This window comes from Rhinatrema bivittatum, chromosome 1, assembly GCF_901001135.1.
Source record: "Rhinatrema bivittatum chromosome 1, aRhiBiv1.1, whole genome shotgun sequence".
Classification (NCBI taxonomy): domain Eukaryota; kingdom Metazoa; phylum Chordata; class Amphibia; order Gymnophiona; family Rhinatrematidae; genus Rhinatrema; species Rhinatrema bivittatum.
Genome location: NC_042615.1, coordinates 304,613,988 through 304,639,457, shown reverse-complemented (window position 1 = coordinate 304,639,457; position 25,470 = coordinate 304,613,988). Strand labels below are relative to the sequence as shown.

The window sequence follows — 25,470 nt, the reverse complement described above, 5'->3', positions numbered from 1 at the left end:
CACCCACGCATGGGATGTCTGCCAATTTTTCGTGAACTTTGTCATGAATCGCATTTGCTTTTAGCCAAGCAAGTCACCTGGCTGCTATGGCTGTTGAAGAAGCTCTTGCAGAAGATTCAAAGGCTTTGTAGACTGATCTGAGTAAGTGTCGTAGAACTTCTTCGATGTCTAGGAAGGTCTGTGGGAAGGTGTTATCCTTGGCTAGGCAAATGGAGCGAAGTTTCTGAAGACACTCTTATAAGTATTGTGTCATGTAAAATTGATGATGTAGTTTTGTAGACAACATTGTGGAATGGTATATTCTTCGGCCAAAATCATCCAAACATTTCTTATCCCGTCCCGGTGGTGCATTTGCATGTAACTTGGAACGTTTTGCTTTTGCATAATTTAGCTTTTGCTAATGCCGACTCAACTACGATGGAGTTATGGGGAAGTTGAGTGTATTCATAGATGGCAGAATTTCTCATTCTGTATTTCAAATCTGTTCTACGAGATGCAGCAGTTGTGGAAAAGGAGGTTTCCCACATCTTATGCAGGACCCTATCAAGGACCGAATGAGGGGGTAAGGCCGTCTGCTCTGGTGGCATCTCGAAGATCTTAAGAATTCCCATCATCTCAGCTCTAGGATTGGTGATTTTTCCAGTCTCTACTTGAAGAAGATTCCCCACTTTTTCTATGAATTTAGCATATGAGAGGTCCTCCGGCGGTGAATAAGGTTCTGGTAAACCTTCCAGTGGGTCAGAGGGCATTCCCGTGGAGGAAGTTGGGGAGGATGAAGTTATTTGAGAATCTGGACTGTGGGAGAGCCGGTGATGAAATGTCAGCTGAATCAGGAGATCTAGGAGCAGGCTATGGAGGTGGAGAATGGTGAGGAGACTCTACCGGTGGATCCAATTTCGCATGTTCAAGACCATCAAAAAATAAAAATTTTGCAGGCTTTAAGTTCATCATGGCAGTAGATGCCAGGGTACCTGGCTGTGGTGGTAAGTGCCCCAGCGTTGGAGATGGTCTTGTAGGCAAAGCAGCCAAAAATATATCTTGTGGAGTCGTTCTTCTGAGCTGAGGTGTAGGTGGAATGACTGGTGATCTGTGCCTTTTTACAAGGGGTAACTGTAGTTGAGGAGATAACCTTTTGGTGCAAGACACTGAAGACAAATCTGAAAAAGAACCTCCACTGAGTGATGTCTCCTTCGAGGACTGGGAATCTAGGTCAGAAAGGAGGTCTTGAACGAGTAGATGTGATTCGGTTATTTACACGTTCAGATAATAGTTGCACATTTAAGACTAATTGGAGAAAATTGTTTTTCACTCAATGCACAATTAAGCTTTGGAATTTGTTGCCAGAGGACATAGTTAGTACAGTTTGTGTAGCTGTATTCAAAAAAGGTTTGGATAAGTTCTTGCAAGAGAAGTCCATTAACTGCTATTAATGAAGTTTACTTAGCTAATAGCCCCTACAGTAGCATGGGATGATCTTGGTGTTTGGGTACTTGCGAGTTTCTTGTGATCTGGTTTGGCTTCTGTTGGAAACAAGATGCTAGGCTTGATGGACCCTTGGTCTGACCCAGCATGGCAATTTCTTAATATCTGTATCTGGAGTGTCACGTGGATATTTTTGTGTTGCAGAGCGTGCAGAGTGAGTGGATGAGGTTCTATGGGTGTGTTTGTCCTTATGAGCAGAAGTTGCTCATAAGGACAAACACACCCATAGAACCCTTAGAGCCTCCCTTTCTTGGGAGGCTTTAAGGGTCTGTCGAACCCGGGCCTGGTACCTGGAACAGTGCAGCGCATCTCGGTTGGTCCAAGGAAGGAGGCCCTCTTCATGCACGCTTTACCTTTCTTCATCGGCCCTGGCGAAGAATGCGTGGGGTATAAGAGCCCATTCTAAGTCTCTCCATCTTTTCAGTGCGCTGGTGCTGGGCCCTCAGACATTCGACCACAATCTCTACACGAGGCTTGGTCGTGGTCGGGGCCTAAACAGATATAGCAATAGTTACGTTCGGAGCCATCTCGGATCGAAAAATATTTGAAAAAGTTCGAAAAACCGCAAAAAGATTTAGTGAAGTGGCAAAAGATTTTGTGAGCAAAGAACCCAGTGTGCTACTGGCTCACGGAAAAAAAGAAACTGAGAAGAGGGGAAATGCACAGGAGGATCACTGCGCAGTCGCACAGAGTCAAAGCTCTGTGACTCACTGAGGAAACTCCGCCTACTTCGGGTTGCGACGCTTCCCAGACAGCATGGCTAATTCAGCCCTGCTTTCGACTGGAAATTAGAATGTATAGCAGTAAATGATGATACAGACTTAAATGGCATCTCAGAGACATGATGAAAAGAGGATAACCAATAGGACAGTGCTATACCGGGGTACAAATTATATCGCAATGACAGAGAAGAGCATCTGGGAGGCAGGCTGGCGTTTTATGTCCGGGATGGCATAAAGACCAAAGATCCTGCATCGTTATAGGTAGAAATCCCCTTGTATGTTGGGGAAGAGTAAAGAGATAGGAGTATAGTACTGTCCTCGAGGCCAAGATGGTGAGCCAGACAGTGAAATGCTAAGAGAAAATAGGGAAGCTAACCAGATTGGTAATGCAGTAAAATGGGAGATTTCAATTACCTCAATATTGACTGGATAAATGTAATATAAGGACTTGCTAGAGAGATAACGTTCCTGAATGGAATAAATAACAGTGTTATGGAGCAACTGGCTCAGGAACCGACGAGAGAGGGAACAATTTTAGATCTAATTCTCAGTGGAGCACAGGATTTGGTGAGAGGTAACAGTGTTGGGGCCGCTTGGCAATAGTAATCATAACATGAATTAATGATTGGAAGGCGGACAGTAAGCAAACCCATGGCTCTAGCACTAAACTTTCAAAAGGGAAACTTTGATAAAATTAGAAAAATAGTTGGAAAAAAATAAAACAGCTACAAAGGTAAAGAGTGTGCAAGAGGCGTGGACATTATTAAAAAATACCATCCTAGAAGCGCAGTATAGATGTATTCCACACATTAAGAAAGGTGGAGAGAAGGCAAAACGATTACCGGCATGGTTAAAAGGGGATGTGAAAAACTATTTTAGCCAAAAGATCTTCATTCAAAAATTGGAAGGATCCAACAGAAGAAAAAAGGATAAAGCATAAGCATTGGTAAGTGAAATGTAAAACATTGATAAGACAGGCTAAGAGAATTTGAAAAGAAGTTGGAAAAGAAAGCCTGCGAGGGAGTCAATCGGACCGTTAGATGATCAAGGGGTTAAAGGGGCACTTAGAGAAGATAAGGCCATTGCGGAAACATTAAACAATTTCTTTGCTTCGGTGTTTACTGAAGAGGATGTTGGGGAGATACCCGTTCAGAGAAGGCTGTTCAGCTTGGAGAAGATACGGCTGAGGGGGGAGATGATAGAGGTCTTTAAGATCATGAGAGGTCTTGAATGAGTAGATGTGAATCTGTTATTTACACTTTTGAATAATAGAAGGACTAGGGGGCATTCCATGAAGTTAGCAAGTAGCACATTTAGGACTAATCGGAGAAAATTCTTTTTCACTCAACACACGATAAAGCTCTGGAATTTGTTTCCAGAGGATGTGATTAGTGCAGTTAGTGAAGCTGGGTTCAAAAAAGGTTTGGATAAGTTCTTGGAAAAGTCCATTAACTGCTATTAATCAGGTTTACTTAGCTAATAGCCACTGCTATTAATTGCATCAGTAGCATGGGATCTTCTTAGTGTTTGGGTAATTGCCAGGTTCTTGTGGCATAGATTGGCCACTGTTGGAAACAGGATCCTGAGCTTGATGGACCCTTGGGTCTGACCCAGCATGGCAATTTCTTATGTCTTATGTTTTCATGGGTTCAGATGGACTGAACCATAAGGCCATCGTGGAAAGATTAAACGATTTCTTTGCTTCAGTGTTTACTGAAGAGGATGTTGGGGCGATACCAATTCCGGAGAAGGTTTTCATGGGTAATAATTCAGATGGACTGAACCAAATCACGGTGAACCTAGAAGATGTGGTAGGCCTGACTGCCAAATTGAAGAGTAGAAACTCATCTAGACCAGATGGTATACACCTCAGGGTTCTGAAGGATCTCAAAAATGAAATTTCATGTTCATTAGTTAAAATTTGTAACCTATCACTAAAATCATCCATTGCACCTGAAGACTGGAGGGTGGCTAATGTAACCTCAAAATTTAAAAAGGGCTCCAGGGGCGATCCGGGAAACTACAGACCAGTTAGCCGGGCTTCAGTTCCAGGAAAAATAGTGGAAAATGTTCTAAAGATCAAAATCATAGAACATGGTTTAACGGAACAAAGTCAGCATGACTTTACCCAAGGCAAGTCTTGCCTCACAAATCTGCTTCAATTTTTTGAAGGGGTTAATAAACATGTAGATAAAGGTGAACCAGTAGATGATGTATATTTGGATTTTCAGAAGGCATTTGACAAAGTTCCTTATAACAGGCTTGTAAGAAAAGTAAAAAGTCATGGCGATCTCCTTTTGTGGATTACAAATGGGTTAAAAGATAGGAAACAGAGTAGGATTAAATGGACAATTTTCTAAGTGGAGGGGGGTGGGCAGTGGAGTGCCTCAGGGATCTGTAACTGGGACCTATGGTTTTCAGTATATTTATAAATGATCTGGAAAGGAAAACGACGAGTGAGGTAATCAAATTTGCACATGATACAAAATTATTCAGAGTAGTTACATCACAAGCGGATTGTGATAAATTGCAGGAGGATCTTGAGACTGGAAAATTGGGCATCCAAATGGCAGATGAAATGTAATGTGAATAAGTGGAAGGTGATGCATATAGGGATAAATAACCCATGCTATAGTTACACAATGTTAGGTTCCATATTAGGAGCTACCGCCCAGGAAAGAGATCTAGGCGTCATAGTGGATAATACATTGAAATAGTTGGCTCAGTGTGCTGCGGCAGTCAAAAAAGCAAACAAACAATGTTAGGAATTATTAGGAAGAGAATGCTGAATAAAACAGAAAAAGTCATAATGCCTCTATCGCAACGAGGTGAAACAACACCTTGAATACTATGTACAATTCTGATTGCCGCATCTCAAAAAAGATATAGTTGCGATGGACAAGGTAAGAGAAGGACAACCAAAATGATAAAGGGGATGGAACAGCTCCCTTATGAGGAAAGATTAAAGAGGTTAGGACTGTAGCATGAGATACTTAGTTTTTGGGTACTTGCAGCCTGGATGGGCATAGTTGGAAACAGGATGGTGGGCTTGATGGGCCCTTGGTCTGACCCAGTATGGAAATGTCTTATGCTCTTATGTACTCTGTGCAGCCATAATATGGTAGGCACTTGTGCATCTTTTCATTGGAGCCATAATCAGTGGTACCTTGTGCATTCAGCCTGCTATCGCTTGATGAGCGCACACAGATCTGCCCCGATGCTCCTAAGTATAAGCGCCCTTAAAGTGCGAACGTGTGAGTCTACTTATGTGCGCAGGTGTGCATGCACGTATGCATGTGTTAGGCGCGCCGCAGGCCGACCCGCACCGCACGTACTGACAGTCTATAGGGAAAAATGGTGCCGCTCCAAGCCGTGCGCAACATGGCACTGCTACAGCCTGCCATGTGGAGTGCCCACCGAGTCTGAAGCGGGGCATAGCCCATTGGGGGGGGGCTGCTCAACCCGCTTGGAATCCCCCTTGCTTTGCCCCAATGGGATCAGGAACGTCATCGGTACAGCATACCAAGCAAGAGTGGAGGAAAGACTTACTGAAGCCCTTCCACATCTCTGAATCAGAGTCCTTTTACTTACCTGAGCTCAGTCTCTGGCCATGGGAGGAGATGGCTTTGGCTGTCACCGCCATGCTCTGCTTCTTGCACCCCCTGCATTTCAGCTGCTTCAGCAGCGAAGTCCATGCTGGAAACCGGCTACTGCACCAAAGCACACCTCTGAGGGATCTTGGAAATCGCCTCAGGAATTCTCAACTGGGGGAGAGACCTTTAGGTATCATAGCAGGAGAGTGGGGCTCAATCTTTTTCCAAATGACTACTGCAATCCCGCTAAACCACCAATACTGATGTAGGGATAGCTCGTCCACATCTGCTAGGAGACAGACACATACTGGAGGACTGAGGTCACTGCAGGGGTATATATAAGGAGACGTCAGCTTTGAGACCTGACTCATCTACTAGCAGGGGAGCACATAATCCACTGGTCCTGAGTCCATCTGTCTACACGCCAGGAAATGTCAAAATTCTAGTGCAAACATGTGAGGGTGAATTGAATGTGCACAAGCTGAGATTGCATAGTCCCAAGAATATAAAGACAAATATTATTTCACCCATTTTAGCATCAAATTTTAAATTTTAGCTTATAACTAATGTTATAAAATTGAGTCTAAAAAATTCTCTCTTCCTCACAAACAACTTGTTTAGCACATGTTGGTAGATAGTTCTTCCTTGCTGGGGTGGGGGCAGGTCAGGGATATAGACTGATAACAAAGTTAAGGGCCGAGGTGGGAGAAATCCAGGGGAAGGGGCAGATCTAAGGGCCAATGAGACCATTGTTTAAGTGATTTGGTGGGAAGGGATGAAAGTCAGACCCAGATGATTTTAACTGGAGGGATGTGGCCATTGGGGACTGGTGGGGTGCTCATGCATATGGATACAAACCCCAACAGCTGCCAACGGAAAGACATCTGCCTAAGTGGCAAATACAAACATGCTCTGCAACACACGTGTTCTGCAATTATTTGCAGAAGAAAGTTCTTTTTATGACCTGAATACATAAGAAAAGGGGTAACAGTGATGTTTTGTAAACTCTTTAAAAATTAGCATTTAATATTCCATGGCATTCAGGTGTCTAGCAAAAGTATGTATATCGTGAAACATGACAAATCCAAACTGAGGAAGATGTAAAAATTAAGACTCCCAGTTATATATTTCACATAATTTATATTTTAACATTAGGGAGAGTCCTTTTCAACAACATTTATTCGTAAAACAGTACTTTACCAAAGAAATGAGCTTTAAAAAAATTTGCCATTCTGATATCCAGGAAAGCTAAGTTACTTATCTATAATAGGTGTATGGTGAAATTGTGAGCATTAATTCATTTTCCCTTGGGTCCTCGTCCTTTTTCCCCAGGCTGATCGTCAGGTAGTATTTGATCTCTACACTTGTAATTCAGAGGCTTAGGATGCTGGCTTGACTTAGAATGAGGCTTGGACAGTGTATAGTGTATCTATGGCTGTACAAATATATATATACATACATGTATGTGTGTATCTATTTATATATAATATTTATTTATTTTTATTTTTTATATACCGACATTCCTGTAAAAAATACAAATCATATCAGTTCACAATGAAACATCAATTTCGCTCTAGGGCAGTACAAGGAACAATGTTGCCAGTTAAAACAGTTGAGAACATGTCAAAAACTCGTCTAAACATAACCTGAGAACTCATGAAACTCATCTCAACAAGAGATAAAATTAAATTAAATACAATAAATGAATCATATCGGGAAAAGGAAGAAACTGGAGGGATGGACGAAGGTGCAAAGAGTAGAAGAGGGGAGTGGGAGGGATGGTCGAAGGGGCAAGGAGTAGAAGTGGGGAGTGGAATTGAGTTGTCTGGCTGGAAAGTTCGTTTAGGGGGAGTTAGTTAAAGGCAAACGGTGATTAGGTATCCTGAAAGGCTTGGCTAAAAAGCCATGTTTTAAGTCTCTTTTTGAAGACAGAAGGGCAAGATTCTCGTCTGAAGTTGTGAGGTAATGCATTCCATTGGTGTGGACCAGCAGTCGAAATGGCCAGTTTTCTGATTGATGTTTTGGCTTGGGGAGCGTACAAGGTTTCTTGGTAGGCACTTCTGATTGGTCTGGAAGAGATATGTGGTTTTAGTTGGGTGGAGATGTTGAGAGTAGTGAGGTTGTGGATGGATTTGTGAATAATCTTGAGTACCTTGAATAGGATCCTGAATTTGATGGGGAGCCAGTGTAGGTTCTGAAGAGTCGGGGTGATGTGTTCCCTTTTTTTGGTATTGGTGAGGAGCCTGGCTGCAGAGTTCTGCACATTCTGAAGGGGTTTTATGGAGATGGCAGGTAAACCGAGTAGCAGGGAATTGCAATAGTCCAGTTTTGATAATATGATTGATTGAAGTACCAGTCTGAAATCTTGTAAGTGCAGGAGTGGTTTAAGGTTTCTGAGGACTTGGAGTTTAAAGAAGCACTCCTTAGTGGTGGTGTTAAACTTCTTAAGGTTGAGCTGGTTATCCAGAGTGACGCCTAAGTCTCTGACATGAGGAGAGTGTTTGATCGTTGAAATGGTTGGTTGTGAGGCGGACGGTAAGGTGGTGCGGTCGTCTTGAGAGATAATGAGGATCTCCGTCTTGTTGGTGTTCAAAACTAGGTTGAGAGAGGCGAGTAGATGGTTAATTGCTTGAAGACAGTTGTTCCAATGAATTATGGTTTTTTGTAGTGATTCAGTGATAGGAATGATTATTTGGATGTCATCTGCATAAAGGTAATGGGAAAGATTTAGCTTTGTAAGTAGGTGGCATAGCGGGAGAAGGTAAATGTTGAAGAGGGTAGGTGAGAGGGAGGATCCCTGGGGAACACCCATGTTGGAGCAGACAGCAGGGGATTCTTTGTTGTTAATCTTGACTTTATAGTGCCTGTTGGAAAGGAAGGACTTGAACCAGCTGAGCACAGATCCCTTTATGCCTATGTCTATTAATCATTCTAGATTAATATCCCTATGTCTATTAATAGTTCTAGATTAATATCCCAGTATCTTGAGAAAGATTAACATTCTGCAGTGCCATTGACCAGAGGTCTATTACTAGTAAGTGGGGCCATTGATCAGAGAGCCAACACTAGAACTTTGTGCCCTAATTAGCCATTCAGACAAAAGAACTAGTCCTGAAGATACTAGAATTCTCTAGTCAAAGCTGGGATAGACACACAAGATCTTTTCTGAGGCCCTGTTCAGCTCAGGTGGACAACCTTTTTCCTGACCTCCCCAGGCACTAAGAAAGTATTGTCAAAAATGTTTAACTTTTGTTATTCAATCTTTGTTGTAGTAGCCATGGAGGAGGATCTGCAGAGCTGAGACATGGAGTTCTCGCCACACATTCACATTGCATTCCTTTGGAACTTGTTTGATGCTCAATGAAGTTCAGTCAAAGATCTAGAAACTTTGACAAATTTTCTGTGCTGGGCTCCATCCAATGTCACCCATGTATGTGAGGAGTGCCATCCTGCTTTTGAAAAAGCATCTCAGCCAGTCTGTCCCCTTTGCTGGTCTCCTGGAGCAGAAAGTTGGATTTTTGTTGAGAAATGTCATGAATCCAAGCAAATTCAAATAAGAACCTGATTCACATTTGTTGATGCAGAACATTACTATTTGATTGTCTGTCTGTATCACCATCACTGTTTTTCAACCACAGAGTGAATACCTTCAGAGCATTAAAGATTGCTCTCAATTATAAGTTTATAAGATGCAGCCTCTCTTTGCACGACTAGGTGTTTTTTTTTTTTTTTTTTTAGATTAGAGGTCCCTCTGATAAGCTTTCCAACGCTGGTTGGAAACATCTGCGGCTAGAGTTTAATAAAACTGTGGGTGATGAAAAAATTGATCTCAGATACGAATGGTCCAACCACCATTTTAAAGAGTAGACAGATTGTTGGACAGTTTCTTCTTCTGACATTGATTGAACTTGTTTGGTCCATTGAGGCCTTAGTTGCCATGGAGCTTGTTTCATGTGAAGACATTCAAAGGTGTAACAAACATTTCCTGCCATGTGACCTAACATTTTCAGTAGAGACTTGCAGAGACTTTTTGCTGTCCTGTGATACTCAAGGTTAATGTATATATATGTGGGCTTTTATGAAATCTATTTTATGGTGGAGTTTGGAAACTGATGAGATAAAGTATTTAAGAGTGTGCATGATGTATGTATGCACTGTCTTTCTGACACCTCTTTGTGCTGTATTCCTGTATACCAGTATTAGACAAAGAATGCAGAGGACTGACTACATGCTGGAATGCAGCCAGCCAACACCCCAGACCCATTTGCTGATTGGTCTAATGCATCTCAAATCAGATGTACGACACTTATCTAAAAACAACACCTTGAATATGCTCTGATTGGTCAGTATGAAGAATATATAAAGTTATGAACATTGCTGGATGAGTGAGTAGCGAGGTGTCCACAGAACTGCTGTAACTCTGTGCTACTGCAGGGAACAAAATTGTTTGTTCCTCCCCCTCCCTTTTTTGTCTTTGTTTCTGTCTTTCTTTAAATAAAAGTCTCAAGTTACTAACTGCTGCAGTGGTTTCTTTAGAATCAACAATAGTTTGGAGAGTGGAGGAATGGACTTCCTGCAGGAAATGGCCTAATAAGAGCCAGTCATCCAAGTAGGTAAAACGAACATTCGTTTTCAGGTAAGCAATAACAACTGCAAGGCACTTTGTAATAACCCTGGGTGCCGATATCCTAAATGAGAGAACACTATTGGTAGTGACTGAGTGCTATGGCTAAATGAATCATTGTTAATGAAGTGGTATCAGCATCGTTGATATCCAGTGAGGAAAGCCAACTCTTTTTTAATATAGGAAGGATGGAGCCCAGAGAGTTGACCATTAATTTTTCTCTTTAGGAATTTGAGATTCCTGAAGATCAAGCTGGGTCAAAGACTACAACTGTCTTTTTTTTTTTTTTTTTTTTTAAATCAGGGCTCGGAGCACTGCCATCTGTCCTTAGAACCGGTATGGGGGACTGTATCGGAGCAGTTCAATACTCCGCAGGGCTCAGAGCACTGCCAACCGGACCCTGCAGTCCAACTCCTCCTGGAAGTCCGGTGAAGCTAGAAGGAGAAGGAAGAAGAGTCACCGGAGCCTCTTCAGAGCCCAAAGGAGGCTCGGTGCCCGGCACTGGTATTGGTAGGGAACACTGGGACTGCCAGATGAAGAGGTCTCTTCACCACGGGGGTCGCTTCGGTGGCGGCATGGTGGCTGCTGATGCCGCACTTGTTCCAGAACTGTGTCGATGGCAACCAGTCTGTGCTTGCAGGACTTTTCGCGATGCTCGGCCCGGTATTTCCCTAGCGCCAAGGAAATTGAAGAGCCCGATGTCTTCAACAGCGTTGACACCAGAGATGCCCTATCACCAGCTCCTCTCTCCCTGGACAAATCCTCAGTGGACGTTCATAGGGACAGCATTGTTCAGCGGTTCTCCCCGGCCCCTAGGCGTAGATGTCTCCGATGCCAGAGCGGATGGAGCAGATGTTTTGGGGACCAAAGAGTTTCTCCATCTTCTCCAGCCAGTCACAACAGCCCTTTGTGGTCATCTGATTGCACAGTTGACACCCACGGATGTCGTGTGATGCCCCCAGGCATAGGATGCAAACCTTGTACGGATCAGTAAAAGACATGGTCCGCAGGCACTGGGGGCACTGTCAAAAAACCGGACACCGCCATGAAAAACAGCTGGGTGAATGGTCAATGACCAGTGGCCACTGAGGAGCGACATGCCAGGAATCAACCTCAATGCAAGGCAAAAAGCAAGTTTACCACGTCGCTGGAGGGACACCGACCGGAGAATAGGGACCAGATGCTGAAAACACCGGAAAACTGGGTAATAAAGTTGAAGAAAAAAATACTATAAGAGCAGAGCTCCAACATGGGAAAAAAAGACTGAAGGGGGACCCTGTATGGAGCTGTGGATAGTGGCATGCTCACAACAATTTTCCGTACCATCCTGTTTGTCCTAGGAGAATGGTTCTATACTGTGTTCATCAATAAGGATGGTGGCTCTTGCAGAAGGAGTAATAGTTGCTCATTTTTGAGTACTTCATTAAAGATTTTATAAGGGAGAAGATCTGAGATTTGATCAGGGTCTGATTTATGATTTGCCAATTTTTTCCCCCAAATTCCATGTTTCTTTGAAGTACTACAGTCTTTCTGCCACTAAAGTTCAAATGTGAAGATTCCGAGTCTGTAATCAAAAGTTTAAATAAGCTTTTGCTTGCATTTGCTGCATAGCTTAGAATGTTCTTTTTCTAGTTCGCTTCCTGCTTTGAATCTATTGTTCGAGATAAGGATACTAGTATCTTCTCCTGGATTTCTCTTGGATGTAAAGGGTTGACCCACTATAGCTGCTGAAAGAGTGAGAAGGGTGGCACAATGATCTTTAAATGTTATCAACTGCTTCTTTTACTTTCTCTCTGAAGATGTCACCCATGCATGGAGAATCTGCAAGCTTGGAGGAGTCCTGAAGCACACAGCAAGCCAGTCTTCTGCCTCCAATAGTAAACAGTGAAATTTTGGAAATGTCATAGGTACATGCCATAGTCTTCTACTTCTTTAAATCAATGGGATGAATTCATCTTGTCTAGTGGGAGTGCTTCTGCTAAAGAATGCATATACTGGACCATATGTAGCTAAGTAGCTATTCTGTGAGTTTAGCATGAATGCATCCTTACTAAGTGTGTTGGAATGTGTTTTAGAGTGCTTTTATTTTATTTTTTCACCGACTAGTGCAGAAGCTGGACCTGAAATGTCCTGCAGCTGGTTGCACTCTATACGTCCTTGATACAGGAAGGGTAGTCAAAAGTGGTTGCCCATTAAGTTTCTGTATGTATCTGTACCAGAACTGCCGCTACTTGTCTAGGTATCAGAATCTATTTAAGCAAGCCAGACATCTTCTCTAGGCTCTGCTTCCTCTTGCAGATGAGGAATTTATATTGTCATCTTTTATAGAAAAATCCAGGTATAATATCTTCAAGATGGGGGGGAGGGGGGTGTTTCTTGAATGTTGAAATGAAGGGCCTGATGGAAGACCTGTGGATTTGCTATTGCTGGAAAGATAGGACATTAAAAAGACTCAAAACCTTCCTGAGAATGAGATATAACAAAAGGAGGGTCTTCCAGTGTTGGCCTAGCAATTCAGCTATGAAAATTGGTGCAACTTATGATGAGGCAACAAAATTACCCCTTTAATTCGTAAATGGCAGCTTAAAACCTACATTTTCCACATTTATTTTGGCCCTTTGATGTGAATATTTGAAAACAAGAACATGTTTTTCAGAATTCCCATATTTAAATGACTATACATATGGATGTTACTTCTTGCATATTGTTTATATTTTTTATACATGTTTCATCTCTCATTAAGTTCTTGGAATATAATTATGTAAGTATAGATTTAAAAAAAATATTTTCTTTCTACATTAGACATGCAAGTTCTCCCTTGAGCAATATTTTCTTTCTACACTAGACATGCAAGGTCTCCCTTGAGCAATTACTTTTAACTGCACATAAACAATAGACAAATTAAAACTTCAGCTCAGTCTCTTTTTCCATTCAAAGCAAAATCTGAAAGATATTGAAAACTTTACTCCAGGCTTATTTATGAAAATGTTTCAACTATCATCTGCAAAAAGACTAGAAGTGTGTAGATTCAGCACATTCAGCACAAAGTATTACTTTAAATAAATTATAAGCAGACATTTTAGGTGTCCAGAAATTGTTAGTTACACTCTAGACTGACTCAATGGATACAGCGCCATATGCTGGGGTGAGACAAATGTATCAGAACAACCATTTTATTTCTTCCTGCTTAGGACCATCTTTCCTCAGTCAAGCCACATCCTACAGCCACTGCTTCTAAAGCTTACTGGAAGAATCATCTCCATAACAGATACCATCAAAACCCAACAGTGAGATGCCAGTATTTAGAGTAATGGGCTAAAAACCATGGAAGACAAGGTTCAAATCCCACTACTGTTCCTAGTTACCTTCAGCAAGTCACTTCACCTGCTATCACTACAGGTACAAACTTGATTGTAAGCCCTCTGGGGACAAGGAAATACCAACAAACAGCAAGCGAAGTAAAAAATCTAAAACCAAACCAAAACATACTTCCATAATTATTCATAAGAGCTGAAATAAATCTTATTTAAAAAAAAAAAGAGGAAAAGACATGAGGCTTTAACTGTTGATATGTTCAAACAATCTCTGCAACTATGAGTTCCAATCATTGGTCAAAAGCCTCCATCCACTTCTATTTACTCAAAAAATGTGATTAATATTGTATAAAAGTTTTTAAATTTCTGAATATTTAAGGTGTTCCATCCATATTTGTAGTTAGACTCCATAAGCCAAAGTAAGAGAATTTTCACTTCTCAAGCAAGAGAGACATCTGAACAATGGGGTAACCAGAAAACAAAATAATTCACTCTTACCTCATGTTCTTTTTGGGCTTCCTTCTCCAGCATCTCAAACTCATTGATTTCAGTCTTCTCTCTTATCTGTGCTTCCATCAATGCACATTCTTGCTTCAGATATCCATGGTCTAACACTAACTTGTCAAATTCAGCACGCAAATCATTTAGTTCATATCTGGCATTTTTCTACATAAAAAGAAATTTATATTTAAAATAAGAATTTCACATACATGAAATACACCTTATCAACTAACCTTTTCCAACATCGCTGCACAAAGTTGGATAATCTCCAAGAAATCCTGTTTTGAACAGTATGGGAAAAAATATAAAAAAACATTTAATGCGCAAAATAAATTTGTCTCAAACATGTTAGTAATAAAAACAAAGTTAAGGTGTTAAAAGTATCATAGGTACAAACAGGCCAATTCAAAAAAAGCCCGTGGGAGAGCCAGCGCCCCGTGTTGAGCGCCTGCTATCCTGACGCACGCCCAGGCACCTCTCCTGCGCGCGCGATTCTCTTTTTAAATTAGGCAGCACGCTAAAAAGGAGGTGCTATGGACAATAGCGCATCCCTAGCGCCTCCTTATTAGTGGAAGAGGTGGCTTAAGTGCAGGATTTGTCGGGTCTGCAAATCTTCACCTCATAAGACTACCATTGACGTTTTGCTATCCAAAACATGTAAAGACATGACTCCCGAAAAATGGCAGAACATTTGCATCAATTCCTGCTCCTCACAGCTGCTGACACTTTAAAACACTTGAAAGCCAAGTGGAGATAACTGACAGGTCTTGATAACAGCACCCTCCCTTCAGATCTTTGAAAACGGCAGTGTGGATCTCTGGGCTCAAAGGTTTCGGAAGCTTCTTTAAGGCATACAGAAATCCAGTTACCAGAAACATATACAACTGGCAATCATTCCTGCACCAGAATTAAAATTACAGGCTGCCTGTACATAAAATTGCATGCTTTAAATAAAGCTACATGGAGTCTTTATTTTAATAACTCCCTGCATCTCTGCCATCCATAATTTCAACTACAACCCCTCAACTACAACACACAATACTATTTCAGTACCATGCTCGCATAAGTTAAAAAAAAAAAAAAAAAAAGCATTAATTGCTCTATAGCAAAATAAGTGCCCCTAAGGAGGGGGAGGATGGGCGCGATGGAGCTGGAGAATCGGGCAGAGAGCGGCGGTCAATCCGGCGCAGATGCAATGGCGAGATCGGGCTTGCTCAGATCTTAATGCCTGCCCTTGTGCAGGTGTTAATTTCTGAGAGTAAAATGTGCAGCTTGGCCACACATTTTACTTTCAGTATCCCATGGGGATAACTAATAGGCTCATCAACATACATTTGCAAGTGATGAGTGATATTAGTTTCGGGGGGGTTTGCCGCGCGTTTTCCACAGTATAAGGGGTAATAGCACGTATAAAACTCTCAGTCAAACAGGGGCTAGACTGTGCGCTCAAGTAGGTAAGGATTTCATCCAGTGTGTTTATTGGGTAAATCATTGATCCAGTGTGTCCATCATACGAGGAAATACATTTGATTATTCATAGAAGACATCTTATAATTGGGCTGATCGGGAGCGGTGTACAGTACATTGGATTTTGTTTGCAGGAACATATGCCATCTCCAGGTTGGACTAGACAGTAGTGTAAACTTTAGTTCATTTAGCATTATAGGTAACATGGAATGAACCTACATATTGGAACAGAATGGTATATTCACATATAGATCGTACATATAAGGGTGTGGGTTCTGTTTTGATCGAATATGTTTAGATGATATATGCACCAGTTTGAAGATTTTATTTGGTATGGTGAAGGATGTTTTTAAGGTATGGATGTAGTATGAATGGGGTGTTATGTATATAGAGTGTGGTATTTTCATAATATTGATGTTGCTATTTGAACTGTGCTATTTTGTTGAATAAATATAGACTCAATTTTGTTTGTGCAATCAAAAACTGTGCCATCAAGAGGCATAGACCCTGCAAAAGTAAAGAACTTGTGATAGTATGAGTCCTGGAAGTTTCCCAGAGAAAGAAGATCCAGATTATAAATTAATATGGAAGGAAGCCCATGGAGGCCTGACCCCCCTTCGCCATGAGGGTAGTAAACCAAGGTGGGGGGAGGGAAGAAGGGTCTAAGGCTCAATGTTATAGTCCTGGTACCCATCTCAAATAGATGGCTCCAGAGTAAACTGGAGCTCATTTATGCCTGAAGGGCCAGAAATCCCTGTCCACTGGTGACTGCAGTGCACCAGCCCATGCTGCCTCCCATCACTAGCTAATACACAGCAGAGGGCACCAAATGACAGTGGAGTCTCTGCACTTAAGCTCTCTATGGTGAGTGCAGTTCCTTGCACATGTGTAGTGGTGCTATCTCTTGCTGCCAGAAAAACAGCATCTGCAGCTACAGAACTCTTCACTGAAGTAGCTGTGAGGGAGAGGACAAAGATCCGGTGTCTTACAAGCTCTGGTTTGGGTGGGGGGGGGGGGGGTGAGGGGGTGGGAAAGGAGATACTGAGAGGTCCCTGGTTTGGCAGGCAAGAGTTGATTACAGCTGCACATGATCAGTGGAGCATGCTGAAAGCGGTAGTCTTTGAAATCTAAGTTCTATAACGGGCTCTGTCAGATGTCGTCGCCCATGTGCGAGGACTGCCATCCTACTTATCCTATGAATATTGTATACTGCTGTCCCCTGAGAACACCTGTTACAGGTAAGCGATTTTTGCTTTCTTAGAGAATAAGCAGGTAGTGAAGTTCTTGCATGAGGGAATCCTTAGCTACAGACTGCCCTAAAAAAGGGGAGCAATATAAAATGAACACCAATATGCAAAACTATCTTTGGTAGCAAATCATTTCTTTTTTTTTTTTAAACACGGGGCAATCTGGAAAAGAATAATATGCCCTAGGGAGTCCTTATCCAAACAATGTGATGTGAATGTATAGAGAACTCCATGTCACAGCCTTGCAAATCTTCTCTCAAATTGGGCTACTATTGCCACCATGTCTAACACTGAGTGTTGAAATGCCCCTTCCAGATTCAGGTCTGCCTGGGCCTAATACAAGTCCATCAAGCCCAGTATCCTATTTCCAACTATGGCAAATCCAGTTCCCAAGTACCTGGCAGGATCTCAAAAGGTTGACAGATTCTATGCCACTTGTTCCAGGTATAAGCAGTGGTTTTCACAAAGTCCACTTTAACAATGATTTATGGACTTTTCTTCCAAGAACTTGTTCAAATATTTTTTAAACCCAGCTACACTAACATATTAACTCTTCAACTGGCAACAAATTCCAGAGTTTAATTATATCTTGACTATAATAATTGTGTGTGTCAAATGTATTACCTAATAACTTCATTGCATGTCTCCTAGCTTTGTACTTTTTGAAAGAGTAAACAAGTCACGTTTACTTTTTTGAACACCACTCGTTTTATAGACCTCAATCATATCTCCTCTCAGCCATCTCTTTTCCATGGTGAAGAGCCTAAACTTTTTAGCTTTTCCTCATAGGGGAATTGTTCCAGGGCCCTTTATCATTTTGGTCACCCTTCTATGTACCTTTTCTAATTTTGCTGTATTTAAGATGCAGTGACCAGAATTGCACACAATACTAAGATGAGGTCTCACTAGGGAGAGATACAGAGGATTTATGATAGTCTGTTTTATTCTCCATTCTTTCCCTAATAATTCCTAGCATTCTATTTGCTTTCTTGGCTGCTACCTCACACTGAGCAGAAGATTTAAACATACCCATAATGCCTAGATCCTTTGCCTGGGTGGTGATTCCTAATTTGGAACATTACTATTCAGTTAGAAGGAGTGCATTTGGCAACAGCATTCCCAAGTATATTGGGGTCAAAGCAAACAATAAGATAGGAAACTATGACCATTCCCTGCAAAATGTCCCAATCCCACATCTGAATAGTTAAGCCTGTTCTTATCTTCTTATTCAGAAAACATTGCTACTGGTTGTTTAAAATTAGAACAATTTTCGTGTGTCAACCAATCTCTGAAAGCCTTTAAAACATATTGTATTACGCTTAGCTCTAGGAAATTTATCTAGAGAAGTTTTTCCTGAGCAACCATACTACATGAGCTCCCTATTCCAGGATGGATGCATCCATGCTTAGGATGATTTGAACTGGAGAATTTTGACAGAAGATTCCTTTGGCCAGATTTGATCAGATCAGCTGCTGGGTGATACGGATGCACTCTTGGAGATCCTGAGAGATGGGTCCACTAGGAGAAACATGCACCATTGTTGCCATGAGGCCCAAGATCAACATGTCCCATACTCATATCTGCAGACTCACTTATTCTTCCACAGAGAAATTTAATGATCCTTTCCTATGGAATAGTCTCTTCACCTGAGTCATATCTAGCAGAGCTCTTATAAATTCCAATTAAGATGAGGCACAAAATTGGACTTTGGTAAATTTATGACAAATCCTAACAACATCTGGATGGTTTTGTTCATTGATTATATCATCTCTGAGTTGTGCTCTTGACAAGTCAATTGCCCAGATAGGTAAATATGTTCACCAATTTGTATACATGCATACACATGTAATGCGGACAGTAGGATGAAGGGCACTGGAGGCAATGTTTCCTTACTACAAACCTATTTTCTGTGATCTGAAAACATGTGGATGTAAGCATCCTTTAGCTACAGGAAGCATAGCAAGTCCCTTTTATTCTAGGAATGGGATTAAGGTTCCTAGGGAAACCAATTTAAATTCCTTTACCAGGAATTTGCTCAGAGCTCTTAGATTGGGATGAGTCCATCTGTTTTAAATGAAATCAGGAATAGGAAAAAAGACTCCGCCCTCTTTTCCTTGATGGAACGGTTTGGCCACATTCACTTTTGAGAGCAAGAAGAGATTTTATTTTATTTTTTTTACGTAGTAGCCAATATTGAGAAGCAGTTCAAAAGCTTCTTGGTGGGCGATTTAGTGGGGTTTCCAAGTTTTAATCTGTATCCATTCCCGATTATGCTGAGAACCCAAGTGTCCATGGTAATTCTAGGCTAACAGTTTACAGAAAAAAAATCCCCTTTCCTCCCCCTCTAAGGAGGTTTCTCTGCTGCAGTTTCTGGAATCTTGGCTGTGTTTGCCTACATATTGTAAAAACCTGTCCTGTGTTTTAGCTGGGATGCTGGCTGTAGCTTTTAAAGTCCTCTATCTGGGATACAATTGAGGTCTCTACTGTTGATAAGAATGAGGCAGCAGAGGATATCTCTTCAGTGGATAGAAAGATCTCCTTGATGCTCCACTCATATACCTCCAAGATAAGGGTGGGTCTCTAGGGGCAGCGGAAGCTTAGGACTCATTTGAGTAACCATATCCTTGATTTTATTTCCAAAGAAATTCTCTCCATTGCAGGACATATTGGCAAATAGGTCCTGGACATCTTGTCTGAAGCACGTACTGAGTCTGCGAATGCCAATACCAACTGCAGGGATGTCTCAAAAACATCAAAAAAGTCAAACCATGCGTTTTCCCACACTTCACTTGTACCCTAGTGATGATTTGAGGACATCACATTATTCAAGGGAGATGTTCAGACTATCCATTCATGACCTTCAGATGAACTGGTTCATCAAGAGCTGGTAAGATGCTATGCAGGCATTGAACACAGCCTCCTGATAAACTTCTGTCCGCAAAAGGTCAATGATTTGAGAATTCTTCCCCAGAGGCGCTGAAAAGCGTGCTAGACACCTCTGTCTTCTTGAGAGCAGATTTGACCACAACCAACTGAGGCGGCAGTTGCTACTTTTTTGAATCCAGGAGCCTTCTATTCATGATACCATGCACCTATGTTATTCACTGGTTGCAGAGGGTGTTCTATATTCTCATCTGCATCTCCTGAAGGATCTCAAGGATGGATACTGCTATGATTTGCTTGGGGGAAAGGGGACAATCCATGAACTGAAGTATGTCAATCATTTTTGCTCTGGACTTTTCCTTCCTATGAAAATCAAACAGAATGGCCTCAGAGAAGCTTCCTCTCCTCTCCTGCTGCACTAGAAATTAATATCAGTGTGGTGGTAGCCAATATTTATGCTCCTCCAGGCATTGAGCATCTGGCGGGAGGCCCTGAGGCCAAAGTTCCAGCTGAATTTGCACCTCAGTCTGTAAGGCCACCAGTGCACCAATGCTAATAATCTTTCGGTCCAATTTCTCCTCAAAAGCTGAAAAGGCCGATACAGCATGGGAAGCAAGAGGAGAGGACACACGTTCCTGGTTGAAGATCAATGGCTGGGCACTGGACCCTTGGATGTTGCGATTCCTAAGAGTGATGCAAAGATGAGATGTCCTATGGGAACATTTTGGTGGATTAATGGCAGCATCTATTAACTCACACTAATGGAGATATATGCTTATGCTTTTTGGCTTTCATGTGTTGCACATTGGAACTTAATATTAGAACTGAAGCAGAATCCTTTGCTTTCTTTGGATTGGAGGAGCTAGACAATGGCATAATCTTGTGGCCTCTATGACTGCTCAATGGAAAGAGCGAGAGACATCCTCTCATGTTCGATCCATTATCAGTGCTCTGTGCAGCTCTTTGATCCTTCGATGCAGATGAGCTGTATTTAGCTCTCCTGAAGAACATCCTGGAAAGAACATCCTCCTCTCTGGGGTGGGGGAGCATATTTTTTTTCATGTAGAACACCCTAGTACATTGTAACCTTCCTCCAGGCAAAGCATATCTATCATAATGATCCATGACAGACATGACGCAATCACATCAGGGGCACCTACTGAAGCTGCTGCCTTCACTTTCAGTATCAGTGACTAAAAAATAAGGCAATATCAAACAGCTTGATTTTACTAAAAACCCCAACCAATACCTTGTGATACACTGATGCTGGCATGAACAGTGGTCAAAAGAAAATTAAGAAAACTTGCAACCAATTACAGAAACCTACTTAGTGAAACTAGCAATGAGATATGAAGAACAATGAGAGCCAGTGCTTAAAAATAAAAAAAAAATCAAACTGAAGTTTTCTCTAGAGAAAATGAGAATTGCAACCATTGGGCTACACAGAATAAAGAAGAGAGAGGGTCCTGTCCAGCATATGCTCAATGCTGCTAGAAGCTTCAATATACTCTTCCCATAGCAGGCTCCATCAAATGGTATTACCCACATGTGAATACTTTACATCTTGCTTGTTCTCAGAGAAAGAATACTACTGTAAATAGAAATTTGCCATAAAATTTTGATTTCTGAAAACAGTTGAAAATGAAATACTTAAGTAGATAAGTAAGAGGTAAGGTTTCCATTATCACATTGCCACAATATTAAATGGTTTTTTTTTTGTTTTTTTTTAATGGATGCTATTTGCTAAACCATTTTCCAATCTGCGTGCCGCGGCTGCAATCTATTTTGCCTTTCCCTCTGGGCCTGCAGGAGAGCAGCACTTAGACGAGAAGCAGGAGTAGCTGCTCTCTGCAATGGAAACTGCACGGGGTTCTGGAGGCTTGTGAGACTTGCTGGCCCCATGCAATTCAGATTGCAAAAGGGAAGCTGGCAAAGGTGGAAGAAGCAGCTGTTCAAGGATTTTGGGTGGGGAAAGGGACAGCTGAATGTGCCATTGGGTGTGGTGGAGAGAGAAGACAAGTTGATGTCTTTCTTATGTCAGGAGAAGGGGGAGAGGGAAGATGCCAGGGAGTAAGATTGAGGGAAGGTGAAGGCAGTGGGTGGAAGGAAAGGTGATATGGAAAATAACTATGATGGTCGGGGAGAGGAATGGAGAGAGAGGAAAAGTGATGTTGCCAGGGGAGTGAGGGAAAGGGAAGATGATGCCAGGAAGTGGCAAGAGCAGGTGATTCCAAGGAGTGGAGGGAAAGGGATTGGCATGGGGGGGGGGGAAGAGAAAGAGGAATGTTAATGATGCCAGGGGTGAAGGAGAGGGATTGAGGCAGTGTGAAGGTGATGATGCCAAGGGGTGAGGAAGAGGGGTGGAAGCAGAGGGAAGGTGATAATGCGATGGGGGTCAGGGAGAGGGAGGATGCCAGGGCAGGTGATTCCAGGAGGTGGAGGGAAAGGGATTGGCATGGAGGGGTTGTAGAAAGAGGAAAGTTACTGCCAGGTGTGAAGGACAAGGCTAGAGGGATGAGGAAGAGGGGTAGAGGCAGAGGAAAGAAGATTATGCCAGATGGAGGGAGATGGAAGACGGGGAAGAAGGTGGAGAAGGTAATGCTGTGGGATGGAGGGAGAGGCAAAGTAAAGATGCCAGGGGGTGGGAGAGAGGGGTAGAAAGAGGAACGGTGGTGATAATTCCAGGGATGAGGAGGTGGAGAGAAGGTAATGCAAGAAGGTGAGGGAGAGGGGGGAAGTGATATGATGCAAGGGGCAGCGGGGAAGAGGTGGTGGGAGAGGGAAGGTGGTGATAATGCCTGGCAGGAGGGGGAGAGAGATAGAGGGACAGGAAAGGTGAGGACAGGGAGTGGGGGAAAGGGATAGAGAGCAAGCAGAGTTGCAAACCTGTAAGATGTTCTCAGAGGACAGCAGGAAGTTAGTTCTCACATGAGTGACATCATCAGATGCAGCCCCGATGTGAAAAACTTATGTCAAAGTTTCTAGAACTTTGACTAGGCACACTGAGCATACCCAATACCACGCATCCACATGGGCGCCCACTCCAGTCTTGTAACATAGAATTGTAATTAAAACAAAAATAGGAGAAACCCAAGTCCACAGGGTAATTGGCAGGTTTTGTGAGGACTAATATCCTGCTGTCCTCAGAGAACACCTGTTACAGATAGGCAACAATGCTTTCTCAGAGGACAAGCAGGATGGTAGCCCTCACAGATGGGTGAATCCCTAACTACAGGCTGCTCCCCAACGCAAAAGGGGACCAACAGACATCCAACCAGGTACCAACAGGCACAACAACAACGATGCTGTTTGAAAGAGGGGGAGATAGCCTGAACACAAACAATGGGCCATGGGCGGGGATTGTTGGGCTCTACACCTCAAACTGGCTCCGAAGGACAGACTGGCCAAACCTGTCATGTCTGCCATCCCTATCCAGAAAATATTCCAATGTGAAAGCATGGAGAGAGCTTCACGTTGCAGCCTTGCAAATCTTCTCTACCAGAACTACTCTCAATTGGGCCATAGCTTTGACAGAATGAGCCTTGACATGATTCCCAAGATGAAGTCTCACCTGTACATAACAGAAGGAGATGCAATCTGCTAAGCCAATTGGATAGTGACTGTTTGGCAACAGCAACACCCAACATATTCCTATCAAAAGAAATAAAAAGTTGGGTGGATTGTCTATGGGCTTCTGTCTGCTCCAGACAGAAGGCCAAGGCTCATTTGCAGTCCCCCTCCTGCACACTCCGCGCAGAAGAGGAGGTCATTATGGGTGGCCGCCAAAGCCCGCAGGCCTGGCAGGCCTCCCCTAGATGTCGGTCAGACATAGGGCCAAAAACTGCAAATCCCTCAGAAACGCGGGCACCGCGGTCGGGCTCGAGAGGGGGGAGGGGTGCACCACGCAGCTGCTGCTGAAAACAGGAGAGGGCCACCCCCACAAAAAACTCCTGCTGGCACGAAAGCAAGACTCCAGCGCGGCTAAAAACCACGAGATCAAACCAGCTGCACAGCCCAACTTACAGGAGGCACCTTTTCCCCAACCGGGGCCACCCTCCTCTGCTGACGGCATCCTATGCTCCACTGTACCACCTCGGCACTTCGGTACCCGCCCCCGACGATCCCACTGGGCTGGCTGCCTGACAGGCAGCCCAGATGCTAAGTCCAAGCTGCCGCTGCTAACAAAACAGGGACTCCCCTTGCTGTAACTTTTTTTTTTTAACTTTCTTAGAGGCCCAAACACCCAATAGTAAACCCCCAAAACAAATTAAGGAGGGATATTTCCTGAGCTCCTGGGCCGGCAGAGGGGCTTCGGGTCTCACTGAGGGAACCAGACCACTGGCTGTCAGGGATCCTGGGGTTGCAGGCTGAAAATGCACAGGGGTATCCAACCCCCCGTTCGCCCAGCCCAACCCGAGGGATGGCCCTTCACAGGAACCTGGTACCTCGGGGAGCAAATTTCCTCAAAATATCCAACCAGTCAGGACTGCAAGTTTAACACCTCTATCATCTGCTGGAGGTAGAGAAATACTGAGGGACTGCAGGTGGCACTCTCGTATATGTGATAGTGCCCAAAGTTTTGCTAATTACCTCCATCTGCTGGTAGGAATGAATAAAACCCACTTGTCTGGACTGATCTGGATATGTTCAGGAATGAGGGCTAGTGAAAGTGATGCTAGGGATGGTGGAAAAGGAACAGAAGATTATGACGACAGGGGTGATTATGAAAGTGGGGAAAGAGGGAAGAGAGAAGTTGATGGTGCCGAGGGATGGGGAAGAGAGGAGGTGGTGATGATGCCAATGGGATTGGGGGGGGGGGGGGGGAGGACAAGAGAAGAGAAGAGAAGAGGAAGTGATTGGTGTACCACAACAAAGTGAACCCTGTGCTAGGTGTGCTGCAAAACAAAATAGGTTATGAAGCACTTTGCTAAATCAGTCTCCTATAGCAATGGAGAAATTACTTACCTGATAATTTTGTTTTCCTTAGTGTAGACAGATGGACTCAGGACCAATGGGTATAGGGTACTCCTGTTGGCAGTTGGAGACGGATCAGATTTCAATCTGACGTCAGCCCCTAGTACATATACCCCTGCAGGAAGTGCAGCTCCTCAGTATTCTTCCTTGCAAAGCATTGTGGATATATGTGTGACTGATTGATTGATTAACTTCATCATATGGTTAACTTAATTAACTTGTTAATAACGTTTAAAACTTAACTTGATTAACTTGAACTGGTTGACTGACTATAGCTGGCGACCGCCAGTGTACTCAACCGGAGCATCGACCCCCGGCAGGGTGGATGCTTTATGTAAGTTAAAACATGGCTTACCCATACTTCATTGAAAACCATGCATAACGGCAGCCAAGGGTGGGATGCTGAGTCCATCTGTCTACTCTAAGGAAAACGAAATTATCAGGTAAGTAATTTCTCCATTTCCTAGCGTGTAGCAGATGGACTCAGGACCAATGGGATGTATAAAAGCTACTCCCGGACCGGGTGGGAGGCTGCCCATGGCCCACTTAGGATTGCCCTTGCAAACCGTGTCCTCCTGAGTCTGTATATCCAGACGGTAGAATCTGGAAAAGGTATGGATGGAGGACTACGTTGTCGCCCTGCAGATCTCGGCAGGTGACAGT

At 43.0% G+C, this 25,470-nt stretch overlaps 1 protein-coding gene across 1 annotated transcript in view; it reads right to left on the bottom strand.

The window, feature by feature from the left end:
• Positions 1-25,470, bottom strand: part of CENPE (centromere protein E) — a 691,519-nt gene that overhangs the window by 448,161 nt on the left and 217,888 nt on the right. Inside the window, 2 exon segments of the mRNA XM_029608709.1 lie at positions 14,234-14,401; positions 14,470-14,514. Coding sequence (XP_029464569.1) covers positions 14,234-14,401; positions 14,470-14,514 — 213 coding nt within the window.